Source organism: Takifugu flavidus, chromosome 22 (genome assembly GCF_003711565.1).
Source record: "Takifugu flavidus isolate HTHZ2018 chromosome 22, ASM371156v2, whole genome shotgun sequence".
NCBI lineage: Eukaryota > Metazoa > Chordata > Actinopteri > Tetraodontiformes > Tetraodontidae > Takifugu > Takifugu flavidus.
Genome location: NC_079541.1, coordinates 9,691,835 through 9,710,368, shown reverse-complemented (window position 1 = coordinate 9,710,368; position 18,534 = coordinate 9,691,835). Strand labels below are relative to the sequence as shown.

Here is an 18,534-nt window from a genome sequence, read left to right as displayed (position 1 = left end):
TTTATGTTGGGAACCGGAAACAGGAAGTGGCGTCACTGCTGTGGGCGGGGGAACGCGGACAGGGTATGTTCTCTCCGCTGTGGTTCCGTCGCGTCGCACGTTGCTAGTTAGTTGCAATGTTGTAGCTATTAGCACGAAAGCCTTTGTATCAGTGGGGGAGAGCTGTCGTCCGATTCTGGCAATCCAAAAACAGTCGTGACGTGAGTGACAGACCAGCCAGCAGGCACTACTTTTCAGCCTAAAGCACGAAGCGCACCGCCGACCAGTAGGGATTTGATTAGCCCCCTAGCTTACCCATCTGTCTTGGTAGCACTGTTAGCTCCGCAGTTCCCTGGCATCGTGTGACCCATTTCCAGGCCAACTGGGAGACTATGGCAATGAGACAAACTCCGCTGACATGCTCCGGCCACACTCGGCCGGTGGTGGACCTGGCTTTTAGTGGGATCACTCCCTACGGCTACTTCCTCATCAGCGCCTGCAAGGGTGAGCAAACCGTCCATCTCCACAGAAACGATGGCTTTAGCCGCTTCGGACCGGGACCCGCTCCAGGATGTGAGAGTGCCTGTAATGAAGATGTGACTGTGCTTGTTCTTCGCAGATGGCAAGCCCATGTTGCGCCAGGGAGACACAGGGGACTGGATCGGCACGTTTCTTGGTCACAAAGGTGCTGTCTGGGGAGCCACTCTGAACAGGGACGCCACCAAAGCCGCCACCGCAGCGGCCGACTTCACAGCGTGAGTGCGCGGGCTTCTCAGCTGCTCTACCTCCATTCTTATGTTCATAAGGATACGCAAGATGTTGGAAGAGTGCTGTGAACCTGGATGGAAGCATTCATCCGCCTCTAGTGACTTTTCCCTCGTGGGGTCCCAGCTAACTTCAGGAGAGAGTCCAGCTGGATGAGCAGGGTCCATGAAAGAACCCCCCCCCCTTCACAGATGCAGTTTAAATCAGTGGGTAGGAAGCTGGCGCACCTGTCTATCTGTCTGTCCTACCTGACAACAGCATTATTAGACGATTACTGACTAGCGTTATTTTTCATCTTGAATTCATCTTTATTGTTAATTGATGTGACCAAATGTTGGCAGTCCCAGTAGCAGCACAGGTGTGTGTCCAGCCAAGTTGCTTAAGCATTGTTATTTTCTGTTTATGTCTGTATTCTTAAAATGTTGAGGATGTCCTAACATGAAATCTTCTTCATTGGAGTATTTTTCAGAATGACCTCCCTCATACCTTCCCCTTTTTCTTGGCTGGCTGTGAAGCCTGGTTATCTTTTCAGCTGGGAGGCGTCAGCTTCACTCGGGCCCTTAAATCCTGCCCGGAGCTGCCTGCTGGCGGCTCCTGGGAGCTGAACAACAGCCTGAACACGCTTGCTGCTGCCTAACGCCTGGCCTGTGTCTTTCAGGAAGGTGTGGGACGCCCTGAGCGGAGACGAGGTTCTCACGCTGGCACACAAACACATCGTGAAGACCGTCACCTTCACTCAGGTCAGTGGGGCTTCTACGTGAGCCTCTGTGTGCTGGTGGAACCTTCCTGAAGCTCTTTGTTTCTCCCCACAGGACAGCAACTGTCTCCTGACCGGAGGCAACGACAAGCTGCTCCGTATCTACGACCTCAGCAGCACTGATGCAGGTGACGATGGCGTTGGCGTCAGTCTAGGGTAGAACGCTCCCGCTTTGGTTCTCTCCTTAAATCACTGTCTTGTGCAGCTCCTCAGGAGATCGCAGGTCATACGTCGGCTATTAAAAAAGCTCTGTGGTGCAACGGCGACAAGCACATCCTGTCTGCTGCTGAAGACAAAACCATACGGTGAGACGGCGCACTGGTTGCCATAGCAACAGCTTTTGTGATTCATACAATTTATCATACACACATTTTAACAGAACCCCCCCCCCCCAAAAAAAACCAAACAAACAAACAAAAAATGCACACACACAGGACTCATCGTCTGTCTGTCTGTCCAGGCTGTGGGACAGGTGCTCAATGGAGGAAGTGAAAAGACTATCCTTTGATACGTCGGTGAGCAGCATGGAGTACGTGGCTGATGGAGAGGTTCTTGTCATCACCTACGGGAAGACCATTGCGTTCTACAATGCTCTGAGGTCCACTGATTTCACTGTTCTCCTTTTAGAAGAGAGACTTCTTCTTTCTGCTTCAAGGGCCAGCAGAGACGCTGTTCCACCTTGTTTTGAGCTCGCCAATAACAGGACTTATTTCAGGTTCCTTGATGGGTGAAGGTGGAGCGTTAGCTTCGCTGAAGGCTGCTCATCTGTCGTTTTGTCTTGTTAATATCAGAATATCACTTTGCTCATTAAAGTGATCGTGTCCATCTTCCAGCCTAGACCTGATCAAATCTGTGGACGCCCCGGCTCCCATTAACTCAGCCTCCCTCCACCCAGAGAAGGACTTCTTTGTTGCTGGAGGAGAGGATTTCAAACTGTACAAGTTTGACTACAGCAACAAGGAGGAATTGGGTGAGAAACCAATGGGATTTTTATGTTTTACATCAGTTTTTCGGTTGCCAATAAATTAAAGATCCTTTGGCTGAACCCATCCCTTTAAGTGTCAATGGTTGTGCTACTTTATGTTCACAAATTCCAACATGAGCACTGTAAAAAAGCACTGGAGGTGGGCTGATGGGCACCAGCTTCCCCTCTGCAGTCTAACAGACGTGTGTTTCCCTCCAGAGTCCTACAAGGGCCACTTTGGCCCGGTGCACTGTGTTCGCTTTAGCCCGGATGGTGAGCTCTATGCCAGCGGCTCTGAGGATGGGACGCTCCGACTGTGGCAGACCGCTGTGGGAAAAACCTATGGCTTGTGGAAGTGTATCTTACCTGGTAAGAGCTTCTGAAGTCTTGACTTCATGTGCACGCTGATCTTTCGTGGCCTCGTCATGATGGACCTGAACTGTCCCCCTGCAGATAACATTCCAGACTACAGCTGAGGCTAAAACAGTTGCACTTGCAAACCAATTTGACTTGAAGTTGAAACAAACCGTGGCCTGTTGATCCCCTCCAGCTGTGTGCTGACCTTTGTGACCCATGTGTGATGTGTCTTGTTGATCAGAGGACCTGGCCACAGACAACGCTGAGCCGCTGTGCAACTCTCCCCCTGAGATCAAGGCCTAGGAAGGACCTGGAGAGAGCAGAAAAAGAGGAGTGGTGGACGTGTTCCTGAGGGAGCCGGGTCCTCAACATCTCCATCACAAACCAATCGTGTGGATGTTGATGTGCTCTTATTTTGCGTCCTGTGTGTGCGTGCGTGCGCGTGTGCGTGTGTTTTTTTTTTTGAGCAGCTGAAGGCCAGACTGGGTGGGTGGGAGCTCAGGGGACAGTCTTGTCTGCAGAGCTCAGCAGTGGAGCTGTGAGTGTCGGCTCATCGGCCTGCTTTTGCTCTGATCGGGCCAGCTTTGTTTGCTCAAATGCACCCTGAGTTCACCTCCAACAACCCCACAGAGGAGAAGGCTCAAGTCTGAAGGTGGCCAACTGGCTGCACCAACAGCTTCATGTTCAGTTTCCAAGGTTATTTCTTGCTCTTTAAGTTCTTTAAAACAACCACAGTAATATTAAAGACTATTTAAAAAGAGTCAGAGTGGACAAAAACATCCACTTTTTCATTTTATTTCTGTCTCAATTTGTTCTCTGAAATAAAAGCATTTAAGTTTCTTGTAATGTTTGTAATTTTAATGTTTGAGTGGTGTTGAGATTTCACCAAAGGGAGGTAGAGACCTGACGACCTGATCTGGAACCTGTAGTGTTAATGATTTAGATATGAAATATCTGCATGTGAGCAGCACGACTGCACCTTCTGAATCTCGAGGAAGGAACAATGAATGGCGTCATTCCCAGATGCTAAAATTAGCACCAGTTCTGCTAATGGCTCGTCAGTGGGCCCAAGCAAAGGCACACAAATCAGATCAATATTTAAATATTTTTTCGCTGAACACGTCCAAGAGCGTCTGATGAGGCGGCGACAGAATGAGCCACGTGTCTGTCCTCAGCCAATCACCTTACTCGATGTGCGACTTTTGACACTGCTTGGCCAATAGGAGTCGAGCGCTCATTGACGCCACTTCCGGTCCCGTCGTTGACCGCTTGTGTTCCGTTGCTGGTTTCTGAACGTTCTGGTTCGGCCTGGATGAGGAGGCAGCGAGACCTGAAGTCACTCAGACATTCCCACTGATCCATATCCACTAATATCGAACACCGGTGTTCCCCCGCCAGAACCGGCCGGTCTCCGCGCGCCTGTTCGGCCGATAAGGGGCGCTGGTTAGCCGCTGCGCCGCTTCGCATCCTCGCCTTGAGGTAGATAACTCCCCCGAGCCGCAGTCCCTCCATCCACACCACAACATGCCGGAGTACCTGGACGACCCGTCCGTCCTGACCAAGGACAAGCTAAAGAGCGAGCTGCTGGCCCACAACGTGGATCTGCCGAGCGGCAACCCGACCAAAGACGTGTACGTGCAGCTGTACCTGAAGGAGCTTACCTCCCAGAATGCGCAGCCCTCCCCGGACACCCTGGACGCCTTCTCCAGCGACGAAGAGCTGCCGCCCCCCCCGCTCTCCGACAGGAACCGCTCATCCGCCGCGGTGAGTCCATGAATGCACAGTTCCAGCACGTGTTGTGTTTCCACAAGCCAGGACGGGTTTCCAGGTCCCACAGTCCGCCACCGGAGCCAGTTCCCCGATCCTTTACTTAGCTGCACCAAAATGAAATAGGAATAAGTTTTAGTTGGGTTTAGTTGCCCGGAGTTAGCAGGTTAGGGAAGGGATTCTTTCCTGCCTGTTGCTCAGGGCTCCAGTCGCAGGCCGGGAAGATCAAGAGTTTGAATCCAAGTTTGGTAGCTGCTCGTGGCTCTGCTCTGTCCCACAGACCACCATGGTCCCAGGTGCCCCCCCTGGATATTCTGTTTCCTCTGTGTGGTTGAGCTGCTTCAGCACAATTAATCCCATTATCAAGTTGGATCTGGTCCATGTTTCAGAACCTCTTAGCTGATCTTCATGTGTCCAGAACCTGCGATCTGAGAGGTTTTCTTGGCTACTGTGAGCAGAGTAGATGAGGGCTGTTTCATGTTGTCACCCAGTATTACTGGAGGAAGTTCATGATGCAGCTCATGGCCTCTGTCTGGATTATTCCCAATAACATCCCACCAGGGCAGCACCTCGTAATAATAACAATAAGAACAACTAAAGTAAAAACAGTAGTAATAGCTGACTGAGGGCTGAAGCAGAGGAGCACCTGTGCATTTGATGAAGCTGTGAACAGACGGGGCTAGTATGTAATTAGCATGTCTTCCTGTTGTGTGTCACCTCTTTACGTGTGATTGCTGGTTTCCAGTCAACACATGGTTCACATGTCCATTCTTCACATTCCTGCGTTTTAACTGGAGCCAGAGGAGCAGCACGTGGAGGCCGGGCCTCTCTGGGTCTGCTGGTCTGAGCCGGTGGATGTGTGCAAACACTGGCCCGACCCACGGTCCTCCACCCAGCTGCGTGTACATGCGTGTGTGTGCGTGTGTGTGTGTAGCCAGGGAGCTCAGAGGGCTCAGCCTCTCAGGGTGTGGTGGTCTCTCTTCCTCCTTTAGCTCCAGCTCTGCTGCACATGCAGTCTTTGCATTCCTCACATTTTTTGCTGTGCCTCTTTGCAGCAGAGTCACCAGAGGAACGAAGGAAGGTTGCTGCAGCTCAGGTTCACCCTGAAGGAGACTCGCTAGAGCTTCAGCAACTCAAACCTTCCTGGGTCAGAACTCGTTTACACTCGGGTGCTTTGACAGGATTGGGGGGGACCCACAATGTTCAAAAGGGCGACAGCTTTTATGCCTCAGCAGGTCACATGACACAAGGGTGTGCAGTCACGCTAACATGTGAGCTGTGTTAAACGTTGGATCACCATCTGTCAGAAGTCCCCATGAAAGCCAACACGACCGACTGATGCAGAGCAAAAGGTGGAGCCGGATCAACGGATCACCGCTGACCCGGTTCACGCTACAAACCCTGAAGGGCGCCGTAGAGGCTAAGATGCAGCATGTATGTCTGACATGCTGGTGTTGCTAGAGGGGGATCATGGAGAAAGCAGAGCTGGTAGGCCTGGACGAGAGGGAGCCTGTAATTTCCATTTCCTGTGTTCCAACATGGCTGCCGTGCCTCGGAATGCCTGTGGTGCGTTTTGCTGCTCAGGAAATTGAAGGAGGCTGTACAAGTGAAATGTTTTGCGTGTGTGTCACATGTGTGCCGGTCCTTCCTGTCTGAGAGGAGGATAGACATGTGGCATTTCATTAAAAACAAGCTTTTCATTGTTTCTTTAACAGCAGCGTTCCCTAACCCCACCCCCCTCCCAGACTCTCCTCTGGGGTTGTCCCACCGCAGAAGCTGACCTCTGAGCCCCCACATTGCTGCTGAATCGAGTCTTACTGGCCCAGAACCAGCCGTCATCTGTCCCTGCAGCGCTGATCTGCTTCTGTTGTGTTGCTGTGCAGAAATCCAGCAAGAAGGTGCTTCTGGGAGAGCTGGATGTGACCATGCTGACTGACCAGAGCCTGAGGGATGAGCTGCTCATTCACGGGCTGGATGCTGGGCCCATTGTGGGTGAGTCCGGAGAGTCCAGGATGGATGGGGGCTTTGACCTCAGCGCTGGGGTTTGTGTGTGCAACTCAAGCTGGTCTCTAGGCTGGGTTACTTGGAGCCTTGTGTCCCGTTAAGGTCTTCGTTTCTGCTCTCTCCAGCTTCCACCCGTAAACTATACGAGAAGAGACTCCAGAAGCTGCTGGACAATGACCCCCCCACCTCACAGGTCATTCTGGCTGACACAAAGGTCACCTCCAATGGGAGCGCTGACCCGGAGCTGTACAGCGACCAGGACGACGGTGAGCGCTTGTTGTCACCGGGACGGCTGCCTTTTAGAGCGGACCATCCATCAGCCTGAAGATGCTCAAGGTTCACAGTTAAGAATTCTGCTTGTTCTCTTCCGGTCAGAAGTGACAGAAACCCCAGCACAGACTGAGATGGCACCAGAACCAGTTCCAGTGCTGGAGAGACCCCTGAGGAGCCGAGGGAAGGGGCCCCTCACAGCTCACGCCCAGAACCTGCAGCACACTACGGTAAGAAAGCCTTTGGTTGTGGGTTTCACCGATGTTGGAGCTGGGGCCTGTTGAGGGGCAGTTCTGGGCCTCTCTTCTGGTAGCAGATGATCCTAGTCTAACTCCTGCTCCGACTCTAATGAGCATAGATGGATTCCCGAGGCTGGGGGGCGTCTCTCCATCCCAGGGGCAGGTAAATGTGTGGAAACGAACCTTCCGGAACCAACCAGCAGCAGGTAAACCTGGAGTCTGGTTTGTTTCTGAAATGGTGCCGAGTCTTGACCGCTTAAACCAGGGGTGGGCAAATCCAGTCCTCGAGGGCCAGATTCAAGCCAGAATTTCTGTCCTACAGGTAAACACTTTCACCTGGGGTTCCACCTACCTTTTTGAAAGCAGTTCCTGCCTGGTAGGATGTAAATCCCGGCTTGAATCCAACCCTCGGGGTCCATGGACCTTATCTAAGGGCGGGTCTGATGGGTCCCGGCTCCTGGTGGCTGACCAAGGAACCGTTTTATGTAGCGCTTCACCAGGGCCGATGGTAGTGGTCCAGCTCCTCTCTGCTTGTCCAGAGTTTGGACCTCTGACCGGTTCAAGTTCTCATCCAGTTTTGTCTGAAGGTTGAGAAGATAGCAGCCAGTGAGCAGACGGTCAGCCTGGAGAAGGAGGATGTCCTAAAGGAGTTGCTGCACTCTGACCTCAGCAGCCCAACGGGAATCAGGTGAGCCGTCACCATGGTAACATCCAGCTCCATCCTTCACTTGAACACTGCACCCAGGATGATACCTGTGGGTGGGTGGGGGGGACGGACACCTCGCATTTCTGTAGACGTCCGTCTGGACGTAGTTGTTGTTGGTCACCTCTTCATCATCCTCATCCTCATCTTAGACGTGGTGTGAGCAGCTGTGAAGGCCACCAGAGATGTGCCTGTATTTTGGGATGGTGCAACGCCGCTGGCTTCTGGATGCTCGAATAGAATGTTGAAATGTGCTTTTTCCTACAGCGCCACCTGTCGGAGACCCATCAAAGGTGCCGCCGAGCGCCCGGTCACATCCAGCCAGCTGTGGAATGAGAGCCTGCTGTTCTCCCCGCTCGCCACCCAAACTGCCTCTGTGGTGGAGAACCGCATCACCAACCGACTGGCCGGTGTGCCTCGCTCCAGCGGCCTGAACTCTTCCCCCTCCAGGCCTGTGTTTGCACCACCGTCAGCTGGTCAGAGCAAAGCATTGAGCCGCGGCACGTTTCCCTGGGTGAAGCTGCTGCTGCTGGCCGTCCTGGCCGCTCTCTTCTTCTTCATCTACCAGACCATGGAACCCAACAGCATCAGTCCCTTTAATGTTGCAGAAGTGGGCGGGGCCAGGGATGAAAATCCATAGACCTTGTAGAAACCAGCTCCTTTCCACTCCATCGGTACCTTCACTAGTCTGGGAAACCAGTTTCACTCTTAAGGTTTAAGGTCTGAGGCAGCGAAACTGGGCAAAACTGATTGTTGATTCCCTTTTAATCCTGCTTTAGTGTGTGTGTGTGTGTGTGTGTGTGCGCGCGTGTGTGTGTGTGTGTGCTTCAGATTCTGCTCTAGTTCCTCTCTCTGTGATCAGCATCCTTTAGGTGAATTCCTGATATGGTGAAACAGACATTTTTATCGTCCCGACCCTTGTAAATCATATTCTTTCTATTTTCTTAATGCTTTCTTCTAATTCAAGTGAATCTCTGTATATTCTTATATATTCATTGTTACAAATATTGACTCAATAAACGTCAGATCTTCCAAGTCTTTGGGTAAAAGCAGCTGCTGAGAGTCTCCACATCTGGTCCTTTGCCAACGTCCGTGCATGCTGAGGTTGTTTCTAGGACATTCTGTTATTTGGTGATAAAACTTGATGGTGGTGATTCTGATTCACGAAGCCAGTGCACGAACGGGGCTCACCAGTGAGTCTGGGGGCACCGGCCTCAGCCTTGGATGGCCGCCTGCAGGTTAGGGTAACACATAGGACTCGACCTCTGACCCTCTTCAGGTCAGGAAATCACCCTCCGGTTATGGTTAGGGTTTTCCCTGGCTAAGACTCCAGGATCGGACTGGAGGTGAGATTCTGGGCTGGACTATACATTGTGTGCTGTGTGCTTGCAGTCTGCCTTTTCTCCAGCAGGGGGCAGCAGGAGCACGTTACCTTCGTAGTCTCATCGCTATAACCATTATGAACAAGGACCCGCTGCAGCTCACGACTTCTGCTTGGAGCAGTGGTGAGCAGGACAACCACATGTTGGAGCCTTCATTGTGTGGTGTAACTTCCTCTAATCCCACCAGCCGGAGTGTCCACCTTCCCTAGGTAGAGTAAGCTTAGAACTCTGGTCTCTGTCCTTTGGAGGTCTCCCTTGGTTCCCAGCTTCTGCTGGTCTCCACGTAGGAAGCTCATTTGGCTGCTCCTACAGTGCAGGCGCAGTTACCTGATGGACTGGGAAGACCATGGCCGCTGGGTGCCCTGGACCCTGGTTCTGGACCCTGTCTTGATCTGAGAGATTTGCAGGGTCCATATGGACAAGCATGAGTAACCTCCCCCTGTGTTTGCTGTCCCGAGGTGGGTGGGGCCGACTCACTTCCTGCCGGGGCCCCACCTGACTCACCTGTTTCTTGTGTGGATCTGAGTGGATCATTTCTCCTCTCACCACCAGATCTTTGGAGATCCCTCTGGCCGGGAGTAACTTTATAGTTTATGGAATCTAATGTTGAATTGACTCTAACAGCTTGTCCCGGCTCGGCTGTCAATGGGGGGGCAGGCCGCTGGGTGGCGCTGTGAAAAAAACACGCTGGTTGTGAAGCGGAAGAGCCGCTCCGAATAATCGTGACGTCACCACGACCGAATTTACCCCGAGGTCATTCAGCCTCTCTGAGCCGGTTGCACCCGAGTAGAGGCGCCATTTTAAGACACTGACAAAGTAGGTGAAATAACCTTTTAAAAACGGGTTTTTTCGTGCAGAGCTATTAAAAATATATATTTATTAATAACGACCCTCGAGTCCGCTTCCTTGGTTTACGTGACATGTGCGTGTTCTCTCCGCTAGAGCATCCCACCTTGAAGCGGTCAAATTAGCTTAGCCTGATACTTTACTCTCAGCTAGAAAATACTGTTTCTTTTGGTCAAGACCACATCGGAGTCTTACTATAGACCGGGTTGGGTGGGTTAGGTCCAGCAATTAACTTTTGAGGCAAGATAAGCGTTTCCTGTTTGCGTCACGTGCGTACGTCCAGACGAGTTTGTGACATGGGATCCGGTGAGACTGGCTAAAGCTAACGTGAAGCTAACTTGTTGCTCATTTGCAGCGCAGCTCGGCCAGCAGGCAGGACGCCACCATGTACCCGACCGCTTTGACCCAACTGGCCCGGGGCAACCCGTTCAGCGCGCCCCTCTTTGCCCTCCAGAAAGTCGAGGAGCCGCAACAAAACCTCTCCAGGCAGAACACACGGAAACTGGCCGCAGCCGCCACCTCAGACGGTAATCCCGGAGCGGACACCACTGCAGCTATGCTACGTTAGCATTGGCAGCTAGACATTTCAGGTTGCCAGTGGAGGGACATCGTAGGTCAACGTGCACAGGGATTGCTGATCAACCGCATGTACCGTCGTCATTGAGCATAGCTACTTAAGAATTTAGCCCAAGTGCAGGGCTTTCACCAGGCCACAAGCCTGTGGAGGACAAGGAAGGACAAAGTGCTAGCTAACATGGTCGCTGCAGGACACTGACCAAAACAGCTTTGCTGCAACCATCCTGCATAGTTGTAGTTTGGTGTTTGCCACCCTAAAATGCTAAGTCTGCCCTGAAGGTGCACCTCCGTGTGTCCCTTCTATGTGTGGTAGTAAAGGTCGCCAGGGAGAATGCTAATAGCAACTAGAAATGTCATTTTCATGTTGTGTGTAGTCATCTTTTAGCGCCTCGTTCACCGTTTCCACAGGACGTTTTCCTGCCCGTCACAGTATTCAAGGGGGGATTGAAGTCTCAGTTCAGTAGCTCAATGATGGTACTCTTACTTGAGCTGATGGCGTTGCGTTGACTTTGCGGTTGAGGGAGACGCAGAAAGCTCAAATGTCCATTTTCTTACAGTCTCCACTGTGTTTCAGAGGGGGACAGTTGCGAGTTCGGCTCTCAGAAGTATTTCGTCCTGTGTGGATTTGGTGGGATTCTGAGTTGTGGCACTACACACACAGCGGTTGTCCCGCTCGATCTGGTCAAATGCAGAATGCAGGTCTGTCTCCATGGCAACAGCACACCTTTCCTCATTTTGCTGACCTGCATGGGAGTGTTGGTCTGATCCCAGTTCTGTGCCGTGACCCCTGTTATTTGGACCAGTCGCAGCACGGATGCATGAGCGCCGAGCCAATGGTTTGTGTTGATTGGTGCCTGCTGAGTCTCCTGATCCCCACTGAGAGGACGCTGGTGGACAGTGAAGGTCAATGGTGTCACACACCAGCTGGAGCACTCAGAAGGGTGATACTGGTGTTTGACACCATCAGCTGGTTATCAGGAGGACATAAACAATGTGTGATATCGGTGTTGTAATGAAAAGAGCTTAATCACAGGTGGGTGAGTATGAGCAGAATCAGGGTCAAATTGTTGATTTGATGATTTGAATGAACTGAACTCGTGATCAGAAGTTAAAGGACCAGAAGTGGCGGAAAGGTCATGTTTAGTGCTAAACACGCTGCACCTGACCTACTCTGGTTTCTGGTCAGGTCCTTCCATTTGAAAGATGGCCGTGTCTATGTGCTCTTGTGGTCCTTTAACTTCACTTTGCTGACGGATATGTGGTCCTGCTGGCGTGATGGTGGCATGTTTTCGGGCAGAGCCACGAGGCCGCCGCCCCAGCAGGACCCTTCCCTGCTGTGCTCTTGATTGTCCTGTGTTGCATGTGACCCTGCATGTTGCATGTTGTGCTTTTTAATCACAGAGGTGAGCTGCGAGTTCGGCTCTTCAAAATACTATGCCCTGTGTGGGTTTGGGGGTATCCTGAGCTGCGGCCTCACACACACGGCAGTGGTGCCCCTCGACCTTGTCAAGTGCCGCCTGCAGGTTTGTATGGAAACTAAACAGAAGGTGGCAGCTGCAGCAGCTGCTGGCTCTGACCCCCCTTAGAGGGAAGTTCAACATCGTAAAAACCACCACAGTAGCTCCACAACACGGGTCGTCTTCTGTGACGGCTCACTGTGACTGTTGGCGCCCACTGTTCCTCTTCCCGCGTTCACGGCTTCACGTGTTGCCCTTCCTCAGGTCAACCCAGACAAATACAAAAGCATCGGCAACGGCTTCTCTGTGACGGTGAAGGAGGACGGTGTTCGAGGCTTGGCCAAGGGATGGGCCCCCACCTTCATCGGCTACTCCATGCAGGGGCTCTGCAAGTTTGGCTTCTACGAAGTGTTCAAGATCTTTTACAGTGACCTGCTGGGAGAGGTGAGAGCAGCAGAGCACTTGGTGGTGGCGGGGGGACTCGGCGTGCATGTGTGACCCCGTGTTGTGCCGCGTCTCACAGGAGAACACCTACCTCTGGAGGACATCGCTGTACTTGGCTGCGTCAGCCAGCGCCGAGTTCTTTGCAGACATTGCTCTGGCTCCAATGGAGGCCGTCAAGGTTCGGATCCAAACCCAGCCAGGCTACGCCAACACCCTCCGGCAGTGCGTCCCCAAGATGTTTGCAGAGGAGGGTCTCTGGGCGTGAGTATGCCGCCTCCTTACCTGCTCATAGGTGGTACGGGGGGAGGGAGCCGCTAGGGTTGGGTCCACACGCTCCTTAGATCCACCTCTGGAGGGCGCTGCTCCCTGAGCCTCGCTCCTCAGCAGCTTCCTGCTGTACCGTCGGAGGTGCTTGAGTCATTGGCGTGTTAGAGCAGTCCACCTGTCCTCCAGCCCTCCTGCAGCACCGACAAGCCTGTGTTCTGCACAGGCAGCTCTCGCTGCTGTGGTGCTGGGAGACGGACACATCTCGTCTTTGTTGTGGTTTGTCCAACGAGGAACAAAGGCCGGCCAATCGGTGCTGAATGTTGGGTCTGCTCTCCTGCCCCAGGTTCTATAAGGGCGTGGTCCCACTGTGGATGAGGCAGATCCCCTACACCATGATGAAGTTTGCTTGCTTTGAGCGAACTGTGGAGACGCTCTACAAGTACGTGGTGCCCAAACCTCGCAGCGAGTGCAGCAAGTCGGAGCAGCTGGTGGTCACCTTCGTTGCTGGTTACATTGGTGAGTGTGCGACACCTGTGTTTTAGCTCTTGATTCTAAAGAGGCTAACGGTTGTTGCACTTTGATGTTGCCTGTGGACATAAACGTGTGGACAGAGATGTCCTCATTATCTCCTGCTGGACAGGCTGTTTCATGACTGTTGTGTGTCCACAGCTGGTGTCTTCTGCGCCATTGTGTCCCACCCTGCTGACTCTGTGGTGTCCGTGCTGAACAAGGAGAAGGGCAGCACTGCTGTCCAGGTCCTCAAGAAGCTGGGGCCCAAAGGTGCGTATCCAGTGTTTCGTCTGCACCCACACGCTCCTTAGATCCACCTCTGGAGGGCGCTGCTCCCTGAGCCTCGCTCCTCAGCAGCTTCCTGCTGTACTGTCGGAGGTGCTTGAGTCATTGGCGTGTTAGAGCAGTCCACCTGTCCTCCAGCCCTCCTGCAGCACTGGGCGGCCCACCGGTGCTGGCAGCCAGGGGGACGGACATTTCCTGTATCAGGTCTACCATGTTGCCCCCCTGCTTGGTGGAGGAGTAACCCGCTGTGTTTGTGTCGGCAGGTGTCTGGAAGGGTCTGGTTGCCCGTATCATTATGATCGGTACTCTGACCGCCCTGCAGTGGTTCATCTATGACTCTGTCAAGGTCTACTTCCGCCTCCCCCGCCCACCTCCTCCAGAGATGCCAGAGTCTCTGAAGAAGAAGCTGGGCCTGACGGATTAAAGTCTGTCCTCACACACAGCAGGTTTCTGTATTTATGTCTTCTCCTGGGCTCCAGCACACAGGCAGCTGTCCTCTCCTGACCTGTCCTCCTGGATACTCAACACAGAACTGTCCAAACATTCTCTCCAGTCTGCTTTTGTCACTTCCTGTCCTTAGAAAGTGTTGAAACTCTAATAAAAGAGGTTCCCTGAACTTATCTGTACTTCTGTTTCTGACCTGACGCAGCTTCTAGTTCACAGCTATGAATGAACTTGCTACTGTTGTGCACCAACTGGTCCAGAATCCGTCCCAGCAGCGGTCTGACCGTCCTACCAAGTTTACCGATTCCCAGTCAGTGTGAGGTTCTGGTTATGAAGCTGATCCTCTACAACAGGGTCGCACACCCGCTCTCATGTCATAAAGGTGCTGTTGAGTTTGGGATTCAGGTGGATCTGCAGCTCCAGTGATCCTCTGAGGACATGATGGTTCACATGAGATCACTGTGAATACACACCCAGCTGTGGCTGTTCCAGGAGTGGAAACATCAGAGAATAATGAAGCACCTCCAGATCCTTCAGAGTTCAGGTGGTGCTCCACCCTCCGTGGCTCTAAACTGGGCCCTGTCGGGACTAGTGCAGGACAGGGACTGGGTTTACCTTCAACATAGGAGGAGGAGCGCTGGTGTCACCCTGGAAGACTGAGTTACCAGAACTGTTCCAGGAACTCTGGATCTGGAAGTTTGAAGGCCCTTCATATTTAAAATAAGCCTGAGAAGGGGAGGAGGAAGTGGACCGCTGCCGTGAATTCGCACAGATGATTAATGCAAATCCTCCCACTCTCGGTGAATATTAGATGTTTTTCAGACGGATAAAAGCTGCAGTTGAAGGCCTCATGATGGTTCTCGAATAATGGTTCCTATACACGCGACGGTTAGTCCCAGCAGATCGGAATCATGCTGCAGTAAATGGAAGGGCATGTTCTTCATAACGGGGCCACAGCATCACACGCGTCATCATCCATTTGTGTGCTCGTAGGACCATCTCTCTTCGTGGTGGGGACTCGTATCTAGCAGGGCCTGCTGCTGCTAATGTGTGAGAGGTCAGGGGAAATGGATCCCATTTTGTGCTCTTAGCTTGAGATGTAGTTACTATTGCTGAAAAACATAAAGCAGGACAGACAAAGAGCTGTCATTTCCCTCACATGTGACCTGGACACCAGTCCTGCTGTCCTCCACACATCTGAAACAATTCTGTCCCAGTTTTAGCTCCACAACTGCCTGCGTGCGCCCGAGTTCTCTGGAGAAGCTGACGTCACGAGATCATCGCAGCATTCCTCCTAGTTTCTCAGAGCCTCTAATAGTAGAAGTTTTAGCGACCAGAGCTCCTGCTGTGGATCCAGCTCCCTGTCCAGGTACGGCAGGCGGACTGCTGTAAGAGGTCCTGTTCAAGGGTTCTTCCTGTTAAAGGGGGCTGGTTCGGAGAGGACGGTCAATGGATCGTAAGTGTCAAAACTAGTTTTGAATTAAGAACAACATGTAATAAATGAATCGATGATGGTGAAACCTCTTGATAGATCGTTTGCTTGTTGAGAGACAGTTTTGGTTTTGTCTGCCTACTGAGCACAAACACATTTTCACACACTTTTAACAAATGTCAGGTGGCACTTGGTCTGGCTCCAAACAAAATGACAACTCCTTCAACCTTTGACATGCAATTTTGACTGATCTGTGCTGGCTACATGCCAATAGTGTCATCACAGTGCAGACATTGATAGCACAGGACCAATAGTTCCTGGTCCTCAAAATGTTAGCCTGGTGTGTGGTCTGGTGAAACACACAAGTAACCTAAAGTTCTCTTATACAGAATTTGTTTGACGTCTCCCAATAGGAAACTGTCCTGGATTGGTTAGCAGATGTTACCTGGGGACTAACTGTCTATAAATGAGTGTCACTGACCGTTAGCCACCGCAAGCACTGAATGGGCTAATGGAGGGGCTGTGGCCTAGAACCTGGTAAAGGTAAGTGGAGATCCCTTTGAAAAGGTCCCACAAAGTGGCCAGGCCTCCGGTAGAATGTGCATGCGGCCCTTCTGATGGCTGCAAAACTTCAGAGCCATAAAATAAGGAGATAGCCTTAATAATCCAAGGAGAGTGGCACTATTTTGGGACTAGCTTTCCTAAGTGTTTTTTTGCCCAGGATACGAGAAGCTGGTCACTTTTTCTGAAGCTCTTGGTTTTGTCCAATGTAGTTGCATAATGTCCATACTGGATACAACATGTACAGCTGATGCCCATCTGAGGAGGATGACGGGGACAGAAAGAGACCAGATAAATCAAAGAACCTCACCCCAACACCTTAGGAATAATAGCCAGGTTAGGCTGCAAAGTCGCCTTGTGTTTCCTAAAGAAAATGTAGTACAGCCTGTTTAACAGAAGGAGCAGGAATCTCCTCTACCCACTTAGCTGATGCAAGTGCCAACAAGAACGCAGTCTTTAAAGTCTAAAGGGATGCTGCCCCACGACCTTCCCCTCAAAACCAACATGACATGCAGAGGTAGCTGCCAGTTATCATTGACGACGGAAAAAGCCTTTCCCCTGTACACCATGTCCTAAAAGCCAGGATCACAGCGACAGAACTCTGGGAGCTTTCCCGTGTGAAGCTTGTTGAGGGGGACCAAGCATTTTGAATAGTCTCAAATATGTAGGGAGGTAGCTCCACAGTCCTTAGGTTGAACCGCTCACTGGCCAGGTCCACATTCAGTGCATAGACGGGTACAAGGCCCATGGTGAGCCAGTGCATCTACCCCCAGAGGTGCATGCTGATCATGAAGGGAGCAGGACCTAGGACACCAAGGGTTCTCCCATGTCTCAAATACCGATCCCAGACAAGGCTCACTACGCCTGGGTGAAGTCTCTATTTGGCATTGAGGGTACCCCTGGATGGGAGGTCTGCTCTACAGTGCAGTATTGCTGGAACATGACTGGCGTTCAAAGACAGGAAAAGTCTGATGCCCCAGAAAATCTCAAAGTCTGTTTTCCAGTTTGTGTAACCGCCGAGGTCTCCCTGCTGATATAAGACACTCTAGTTGTTTCCTCCTGGACAGTAGTTCGGACAATTACTAGTCCGTGGCCCCCTTCCTTTTGCTTTGTATACAGCCTCAGGACGCTGGACTTAGGGTGAAACCCTCCATGCATGGTGAGGAGCTTCCTTGTCTTGATGTCAGTGGCTTGTATCTCTTCCAGTGGCCAGGCAATTATGCCAGCAGGGTATCTGATTACTGACAGGGTGTAGGTGTTTATGGCCTGGATCTTATGCTTACCATTCAGCTGGCTTTTCAGGACCTGCCTTAACCTCTGTAGGTATTTAGCTGTGGGTGACCCCCTACCTGCCTCCTCATGGTTACCACTTGCCTGCGGGATCCCCAGGTATTTGTAGCTGTCCTGCACATCTGTGATGTTCCCTTCAGATAGTTCAACCCCATCAGTTGCGATCACCTTTCCTCTTCTAGATATCATCCACCCACATTTATCTAGTCCAAATGACATCCTGATGTCTTTGCTGTAGATCCTACTGAGGTGAATCAGGAAATCAATGTCACGCTCATTCTTGACATACAGCTTTATGTCATCCATGTAGAGGAGGTGGCTGATGGTTGTTCCACTTTGGAACTGTTACCCATAGCCACTCTTTGTGATGATCTGGCTGAGGGGGTTTAGACCTATGCAGAACAGCAGGGGGGGCAGGGCATCTCCTTAATATATGCCACATCTGATGCTCACCCGCGCAATTGGTTTTGACTTGGCCTCCATTAATGTAAGGTGAGACCAGGTTGATTTACTCTTCCATCTGAGTCAGATGTTAGTGAACCTTGTTACAAATGTTGGTAACGGCTCCAGAAGCGCCAAAATAGACACTGTCCAGTCTCCATCTGAATGGTTGGTGCCAGTTGGGTCCCTTGGACATCAGTCTCTATGTTACTGAGGACTGTCCCCCCCCCCCCCGGAAGACCTCCCTTGGGCAAATATCACAATGAACATACATCATTTGTAAGGAAAGTTCCATAAAACAAATTTCTTTTAATAAATCACACACACACCCTAGAATGCTGCTTGTGGTGATATATTCCAACCTACTCAGTACATTTAGATGAAAAACATGTGATGACACGTCCTCCACCTGTTGATAGATGAAGTCGGTTGTTCATATTAGCTCCTCCTGTCTCTTCAAGCAGAACAAAGCCAGCTGATCTTTAAATTAAAGCTTTTCAAATGCCAACTTTTGTCAGTATTGTGTTTGTACACATCATGGAACGTCTGAAACTCAGCTGATTCTTGGTCAGGATACAGCAGAAACACATTAAGCACACGATCAGACGTGCAGTCTCAGTCCTGGCCTCTGTCCTGGTCGGGTTCGGGTCCCTACCAGGCTCAGTTTCCTTTCTGAGACTCACCAGAGGATCTGCTGCTTGTGCCTGAACACACACCTGAACACTGACCTGGATGGTTGGCAGGAATGACTGAGTCAAAGCTGCCCTCCGTCCAACAATCCAGCATTCCTGGTT

The 18,534-nt window shown here is 51.6% G+C and overlaps 3 protein-coding genes and 2 non-coding genes across 11 annotated transcripts; all 5 read left to right on the top strand.

Moving 5' to 3' along the window:
* Positions 1–58: 58 nt before the first annotated feature.
* strap (serine/threonine kinase receptor associated protein) lies at positions 59–3,668 on the top strand. Of its 2 annotated transcripts, none has more exons than XM_057022533.1 (9): positions 59–483; positions 599–734; positions 1,403–1,484; positions 1,557–1,629; positions 1,707–1,806; positions 1,962–2,099; positions 2,335–2,471; positions 2,685–2,834; positions 2,919–3,047. In XM_057022533.1, exons 1-9 carry the CDS (start codon positions 372–374, stop codon positions 2,939–2,941), a joined length of 951 nt encoding a protein of 316 aa, XP_056878513.1. In that variant the 5' UTR covers positions 59–371; the 3' UTR covers positions 2,942–3,047. The 2 variants fall into 2 exon arrangements, with proteins under 2 accessions (XP_056878513.1, XP_056878512.1); XM_057022532.1 differs by lacking the exon at positions 2,919–3,047 and adding an exon at positions 3,064–3,668 and having other exon boundaries at positions 63–483.
* Positions 3,669–4,058: 390 nt separating this feature from the next.
* On the top strand, positions 4,059–8,857 carry LOC130519259 (lamina-associated polypeptide 2, isoforms beta/gamma-like). Of its 3 annotated transcripts, none has more exons than XM_057022523.1 (6): positions 4,059–4,586; positions 6,473–6,581; positions 6,719–6,859; positions 6,969–7,093; positions 7,690–7,790; positions 8,073–8,857. In XM_057022523.1, exons 1-6 carry the CDS (start codon positions 4,347–4,349, stop codon positions 8,443–8,445), a joined length of 1,089 nt encoding a protein of 362 aa, XP_056878503.1. In that variant the 5' UTR covers positions 4,059–4,346; the 3' UTR covers positions 8,446–8,857. The 3 variants fall into 3 exon arrangements, with proteins under 3 accessions (XP_056878503.1, XP_056878502.1, XP_056878504.1); XM_057022522.1 differs by having other exon boundaries at positions 7,678–7,790; XM_057022524.1 differs by lacking the exons at positions 4,059–4,586; positions 6,473–6,581; positions 6,719–6,859; positions 6,969–7,093 and adding an exon at positions 7,107–7,610.
* Positions 8,858–9,844: 987 nt separating this feature from the next.
* On the top strand, positions 9,845–14,188 carry slc25a3a (solute carrier family 25 member 3a). Of its 4 annotated transcripts, none has more exons than XM_057022527.1 (8): positions 9,845–10,003; positions 10,389–10,560; positions 12,011–12,132; positions 12,331–12,510; positions 12,590–12,771; positions 13,121–13,293; positions 13,447–13,557; positions 13,836–14,188. In XM_057022527.1, exons 2-8 carry the CDS (start codon positions 10,419–10,421, stop codon positions 13,994–13,996), a joined length of 1,071 nt encoding a protein of 356 aa, XP_056878507.1. In that variant the 5' UTR covers positions 9,845–10,003; positions 10,389–10,418; the 3' UTR covers positions 13,997–14,188. The 4 variants fall into 4 exon arrangements, with proteins under 4 accessions (XP_056878507.1, XP_056878505.1, XP_056878506.1 ...); XM_057022525.1 differs by lacking the exon at positions 12,011–12,132 and adding an exon at positions 11,184–11,308; XM_057022526.1 differs by lacking the exon at positions 12,011–12,132 and adding an exon at positions 11,184–11,308 and having other exon boundaries at positions 9,854–10,003; positions 10,394–10,560.
* On the top strand, positions 12,838–13,037 carry LOC130519598 (small nucleolar RNA SNORA53). Its single transcript, XR_008948384.1, has one exon. It is a non-coding gene; the product is annotated as a small nucleolar RNA SNORA53 (small nucleolar RNA).
* LOC130519599 (small nucleolar RNA SNORA53) lies at positions 13,585–13,765 on the top strand. Its single transcript, XR_008948385.1, has one exon. It is a non-coding gene; the product is annotated as a small nucleolar RNA SNORA53 (small nucleolar RNA).
* Positions 14,189–18,534: the final 4,346 nt, after the last annotated feature.